We start from the raw sequence: 7,064 nt of genomic DNA on the forward strand, positions 1-7,064 counted from the left end.
CGAGTAGCATTCAGAATGGAACCTGGAATTTTTAGAGCCCTAGCCAGCTATCTTAGGAAGGAAAGGTTGGTACGTGACACAAGGATAAAAGTTGAGGAATCATGTTGAAAGGACTTTGGGGGTTGTGAAGAAGCGCTTTCCCATTCTAAAAGCTGCCACATTTCACAAAATAAGGAATCAAGTGAAAATACCAGTAGCAGCTACTGTACTTCACAATATTATTCGGTCACTCAAAGGGGATGAGGAATGGTTAGATAATCAACCAGATAATATCTCGCCACAAAACTTTGTTGATCTACCGCATGGCGATCAAGGCAACGATCAAGTAAATGTCCAAGGAAATAATCTTAGAGATGCAATAGCACAAGAAATGTGGAATGATTACCAAGTGCATAGAAATTAGTTTGGAATATTAGCCCTCATGTATTCTGGCACATCTATTAGCCCTCATGTATTCTGGTTTAGTTTGGAATAGACCATATGTTGCTCTATTTTCAGCTAACTGTTTTCAGCTAACTGTTTTCAGCTAACTGTTTTCAGCTAACTGTTTTCAGCTAACTATTTTCAGCTAACTGTTTTCAGCTAACTGTTTTTAGCTAACTGTTTTCAGCTACCTGTTTTAAGCATAGAAATTTCAGCTAACTATTTCTCATTGTGTTATATAATATTAATTAACATGTTTGGAAGGGGTTCTCCATGAATCAACATGCTCTTATCAAAAAGTGCAACAAAGAAGCCTTCTCCTAAAGCTGTTGATCCAAGAAAACATGGAGGTTCTCCAAAAGGTATGCAACTAGACTTAAGAGATATTAAGCGCCTCTTGGAATTCTACAACTAATGTTTCTTCCTTGTCTTGTGTAGAGAAATTAAGAGCCTCTTGGAACTCAACTCTAGAGAAGACTCTTGTGGACCTGTTGCATGAGCACAAGATAGCTGATTATAGGGGTCAAAATGGATGGACAACAGAAGCATGGAACAAAATTGTCAAGGAATTTCATCAGAGGGAACAATATGTCTATTTCACAAAGACACAAATACAAGATAAGGAAAGAGAATTGAAAAGGGACTATAGGTTGCTAAAGGATGCAAAGAATCAAAGTGGAGCTCATTTTGATGAGAAGACAGGGAGGATTACGGCTGACCCAGCTTTATGGAAAAATATACTGACTTCTCATCCTAAGGCTAAAAAGTTCCGCAACAAGTCTTTTCCTCTATATGAGGCCTTGGGGGAGCTTTATGATGGTTAGTCTCATTACAACGTCCATTTTTCCAATATGTTATGTTGTCTACCCTTTTTAGTAAAACTTAATTGTGCAGGGCAAACAGCTGAAGGGACCTACAACTACACCTCCACCCAACTTCCCGATCTTACTCAAGTAGGAAATAGAGATGAGTTTCTCAACATACAACATGAACAAGATGAAGTGGAAGAAACCTTGCCGGCACATGAAGAAGATGATGTCCATGTTGTTGAGGCAGGAGATGCAACAGGTGAAAGGCATGATCCGGTGCCGCAGAGAAGGACTACTGCTACAAGAGGGAACAATGAAGAAACAAGGACAAAGAGGCATAAAAAGGGCGATAACCTAGAAGGAATAATGGGAAGATACATTGACATGAGAATGAAGCAAGCTGAGGAAGAAGACACACAACTAGCAAAAGAGAGGGAGGAAAAGGAAGTGAGTCAAGCTGCAGACTTCTCAATCAAGAAGTGCATATCCATTATTGGTACAATGGAAGTTACAAAGGAGGAAAAAGCGAAAGCCTACAATGTCTTCAAGGACCTTGACAACAGGCAAATTTTCTTGAGTGCATGCGATGATGATGTCGAGTCTGCACTGATTTGGCTGAGAAACGAGATGGCTTAGCTGGTATGCTCTCGTCCTTTCCCTCTTCTCTTCCCACTAACTTTTTGAGGCTTGCATCTCTTCCTAGGTTGACTACTAGCCTGCAAGCATCCTTGGGCATTTCCTTCTGCTATGCAGTCACTAGCTAGATGCTTGAACATTTCCTATTTTCTCTTAAAATCTATTTGAACACCATAATAATAATGAATTGCTTATGGTTTATTTGAGCATTTCCTATTTTCCCTTATGATTTATTTCCTATTTTCCTATTTTAGTTGCAAACAAAGCACAATTCTTTCGTGAACTGCTTTCTTTTTAGATTATTAGACATGTTTGTCATTTCCCTATCAATCTTGGGCTATGAGCAAATATGTGATTTAACTCGAAAATACCAATATGGTCTAGCATGTTTATGTTTGATATGAAATTATTAAAATGCGTGGAGAAATTCTAGCGTTTAACAGTTGCATTCCCTTGCAGGTGGAGTCCTCTGAATTGCTTGTTGGATAGACAGTATGTTATATTGTTCAAATGAAACATTAGCTATCTCCCTTTGGTTTGTTCTTAATCTAAATGCACACACTCTATTGTAATGTAATAAGAGACAATGAGTGGCCAACTTCTGATTTTGATGCTTCAAATTTCATCCGCTTCACAGACCTAATACGATGGGCACTGATCTTTTTATATGCATGCAACAAATTAATGTATCCATGTGGTGTAACCAAACAATGGAAAATTAGCCATGTATTAAATTCCAGCTGTAATTGAAACACACATGGTTTAAGTGACATGGGATGGATTCACTCAATCCCACCGTGTATTGGATTCCAATATGTATTAAATACTAGCGTGTCGAACAAGGCCTAACATGGATTTATATGACGTCGATCACAATCTATTTTCCGAACATCATACCTGTTGTCCTGACCGCTGACGTCGGCCGCATGGTTGCTGACGTGAAGCCGTTCTGGCGCCATGGGGACAAGCAGATGTGAGATCACGGCGTGAGGGCAGAGTCAAGCAAGAAGAGATGCGTCCGTAGTGCAGCCCGATAAGCTCGTCGGCGTGGAGACGAGCTAGCGACAACGGCTAGCCCGACCACGGAAAGGTGAGGGGATGCGACAACCACGGCCATCGGCCCACGCGATGGAGTTAGGCTCATGGCCTGGCGCGCGAGCACTAGCACGGTGGCAAGGACGCCAGTGAGGAGTAGTGAGGCACGACGGGGCATCATGGCAAGGAATAGCGGTCCGGTAAGGTGATGAAGGTGGCGCGCTAGGCTGGGATAGACAGAGACGAGCTCGAGATAGAGCTCACAGCGGCCGGCGGCACACCGGCATAAAACACCACGGCGGTCGGAGATGCTTCAGATGGCTGTGGCCATGGAGTTGAGAAAGAATAATGCCGGGCAGGAGATGGAGATACTGGAGGTTGAAGACGCCTGGGCGCATAGAGCGCGGGCCAAGCGACACAAGCAAGGGAGATGTGTGCGCCAAGGAACAGCGATGGAGAGCTCGACGACGGGCAGCTGAAGCACTCACGTTCAGGGAAAAACGCGATGACAGGAAGAGGGCACGAGCACGGCGTCGACACATGGACAAACGTGCGGCATGGGGCAGGCAAAGCTAGCGCGCTAGTGCTAGGGATGATGGCCGAGATGGAAAGGCTGGGAGATGAGCACCTGCGCTTAGGGCTGGACAAAATACTCGTGGCTCATGAGCTCACTCGACTCGTGGCCAGCTCGGTTCGGCTCGACTCGGCTCGTTTCAATTTTATCACGAGCTGAACTAACATCTCAGCTCAGTTCGTTAACGAGCTTGACATGAGCTCGAGTCAGCTCGTTAGTTCGAATGAGCTAGCATTTATCTGTATAACAAAGTCTATACTTATATTGGATAAATTAATAAGTGATGAACTATGTGAGTTTAGGGTTTAAATGATGTGATATATAAAATTATGAGTATTGTTAGTCTTTTATAGTGTTAAATTAGTATGAAGTTAACTAGCAATTGATTATATTGATGTATATATATATTTGTATTATTTTTTGTTGTGTCTTGTGAGCTAAACGAGCCAGCTCGAGCTTGCAAACGAGCCGAACTGGTTCTCTAGATCGGTTTCTTAACAAGTCGAGCCGAGTCAGCTCAAGAAACGAGATTTTTTCCAAAGAAAAGTGCATGCTCAGTATAGCAACGGAGGGAGGAAGACGTGAATGAATTTTCCAGCAAAATATCCATACTCGCATAAGAGAGAAAGATATTTTTTCCATTTTATTTTCCTATTCTTTCTTTTATTTTAACACAAACGTGTGCATATATCCGAGCTCCACGGTAAGTTTTAAGAAATTTTTAATGGGCCAGATTTAAACGTTATCGTGATAGTTTAGATTGTATTTAATTAATCTGAAACTAAACAAAAATCCGCTCGCTACCCGAACAGTTGGATCAGAGCGTAAAACAAACAGACCAAACCAAGGAACATCAGCTTTGATATTTAGATGGGGTTTGATTTAGTTAAAATCAGATGAAAATTTATCTATTCTCCGAACACCATTGATTTCTTTGCTGAGGACAACACACTGGAAAAAGAAACCCAATTATTACTCTTGCACACGTTTTTCTTGGCAATGTGCGCATTCCAGATTGCATAAATCAAGCGTATCTGAAATTCATCTTCGCAAAACCGAGCGGCTTAACGACTCAGGTCCCGGCGTCTTATACGACAATTTAATTTCTAGTTACAAAATCTTTTCACTTCAGACAGAAGTCGCGAGAGTAGGTCGAGCTTCTAAATTCGTATTCGCTTTAGATGAGCAACTCAATCGGCATAGGATTCACCGCATCATGAGATGGGTAAATCCCAAACTCCGAAGGATCTTTCGGATAACCGTGATAACAAAGATGAATATGATATATAGAGCTTGATTTTTACTTGATATATTCTGCTTAAATCCATATTCACTGTTGAACGTGCAATAACACCTAGGGTGTTACATATGCATGCCCTTAAAATCTAGCGTCATTATCTGCTGCGAAATGTATGTCATATATATACTGGTCATAAGAGTCTAAAGTACATTTTTACCCAGTCAAAGTTGAGCATGAGACAAAGAAGATGGCTCGAGCTAATCAAGGATTATGATCTAGAGATTCATTATCATCCGGGAAAAGCTAATGTAGTGGCTGATGCCTTAAGTCGTAAAGCGTCTTGCCATAGCCTTACTGTGAGGTTCCCTACCACTACCTTATGCCAGGAAATGGAAAGACTAAATTTGGGTATAGTACAACAAGGGACTTTGATGCAGCTAAAGCTTGATTATATCCTTCAATAGAGGATTGTAGATGCTCACAAGATTGATAAGGGTATGAAGGATATTCAAGAGAAAATGGAAGTTGGTAAAGCCACTTGTTTCAGGAAGGATGACCAAGGGGTGCTATGGTTTAAAGACCGTATAGTGGTGTCTAAGGATGTTGAACTTTGTCAACAGATCTTGGATGAAGCCCATCTCAGTCGGTACTCTATTCATCCCAGAAGTACAAAGATGTACCAATATTTGAAACAACATTATTGGTGGACTAAAAAGAAGATAGAAATTGCCTGTTATGTGGCAAAGTGCGACACTTGTCAACGAGTGAAGGCAGTGCACATGAAGACTGCTGGACCCCTACAATCATTACATTTCCCAACATTGAAATGGGATGACATAAGCATGGATTTTGTTATCGGATTACCCCAAACATCCAAAGGATATGATTCTATTTGGGTTATAGTGGATCGGCTTACAAAGACAGCTCATTTTCTTCCAATCAAAACATATTATCTAGTTCTTACATATGCTCAATTATATGTTGCTCGTATTTTGAGTTTGCAAGGAGTGCCAAGGACAATAGTGCCGGACCGAGGACCACCATTTGTATCCAAATTTTGGGAAGAGTTACACAAGTCTTTGGGTACTAAATTGCTCCATAGTTCGGCCTATCATCCCCAGTGTCACACCCGGGTTTTAGGGGTCCAAAACCCGAGCGCAAAATAATCACCAAGTGTCGTAGGATCAAGTCTCACACATATGATGACTCATGGTACAGAAACAAATGTCACATCATTTATATATAATGGAGTTCTGTACAAAATAGTTAAATAATTACATCATGCGAAGACAACGATCCAGCAACACAAATTTGGCTGGGAGACGACGGCCTAGACCATTCACGAACTCATCACATCATCTTTCGTGCACGTCATCCTGTGGTACCTGTTCTTGACCTGGGGGATGTGAGTACAGCAAGGGTGAGCTCACATACGTTCATTGCTCAACAAGTTGTGGGGAATAATGTGCATGAACTCACCAAAGGTGGGAGCTCATGTGAAGTGTAAGGCTTACCAAAGGAGATGGTTAAAGCTAAGCATTGCTTTTAGAGTTGGTCAAAATTTTATTAGCAGTTACTAAGTATAAGTAGATACCAACCAAAATAAGTAAGAGATCAAATTAATAACAACACCCACAATGCAATGCATTTGACGAATTAAGTTTAGTTCCATAGATTAATCATGCGAGAGTCCTGAGCTGCTCATGACCGCGAGCACGAAAAATAAACTAGTTTTACACTCTGCAGAGGTTGCGCCCTTTACCCACAAGTCATGTATCCCGTCTAGCCAGGGTTAGCTAGACCCTTAGACACTTCTGAGGTGAATGGCTAGGGATCCACTATGAGGTCTTTACAAAGTTCCACTAGCTTCCGAAAACCCGCTACGGTTTCTAAGAAGGGCAATATAGGAATCCCTCGTCCGAAAAGCCATCGCAGCATGATCGACCCGAGGACCTCCCTATACGCAGCTCCTCTACCGCCCTTGCCCCTTTCGGGTAAGGTAGTCCTCCACTAGCTTTCCTAATTAGTCAGCCAAGGGCATCCCATTCCACCCTTGTGGTAGCACGGATATCTCAAGTTAAGCACCATGTTCTAATTAACACAATGATCTTGTCATGAACAATAATTAAAACAACAGTATAACTGGAACATGATCATAATGTAATATTAATCCCAAAACCAGGTACAACAATAGCAAAAGTACCTAAAAGTTCAGTAGTAAATAAGGTGTAGGATAAACAAGTCTAGAGAAACCTTTTAGGTCCCATCAGATTAACCTGAGCATGTCACCGTGATTAACAGAAACATTATTGGGTAAAGAAAAGTGATCAAGGGCACAACTTGTCTT

The 7,064-nt window shown here is 41.5% G+C and overlaps 1 protein-coding gene across 1 annotated transcript; it reads left to right on the plus strand.

The window, feature by feature from the left end:
- The first annotated feature begins 648 nt into the window (after window positions 1-648).
- Window positions 649-2,488, plus strand: LOC103646936 (uncharacterized). The gene is made up of 4 exons (XM_008671546.4): window positions 649-785; window positions 862-1,242; window positions 1,318-1,871; window positions 2,328-2,488. Exons 1-3 carry the CDS (start codon window positions 707-709, stop codon window positions 1,866-1,868), a joined length of 1,011 nt encoding a protein of 336 aa, XP_008669768.1. The 5' UTR covers window positions 649-706; the 3' UTR covers window positions 1,869-1,871; window positions 2,328-2,488.
- The last annotated feature ends 4,576 nt before the right edge of the window (window positions 2,489-7,064 follow it).

This window comes from Zea mays, chromosome 2, assembly GCF_902167145.1.
Source record: "Zea mays cultivar B73 chromosome 2, Zm-B73-REFERENCE-NAM-5.0, whole genome shotgun sequence".
Lineage (NCBI taxonomy): Eukaryota > Viridiplantae > Streptophyta > Magnoliopsida > Poales > Poaceae > Zea > Zea mays.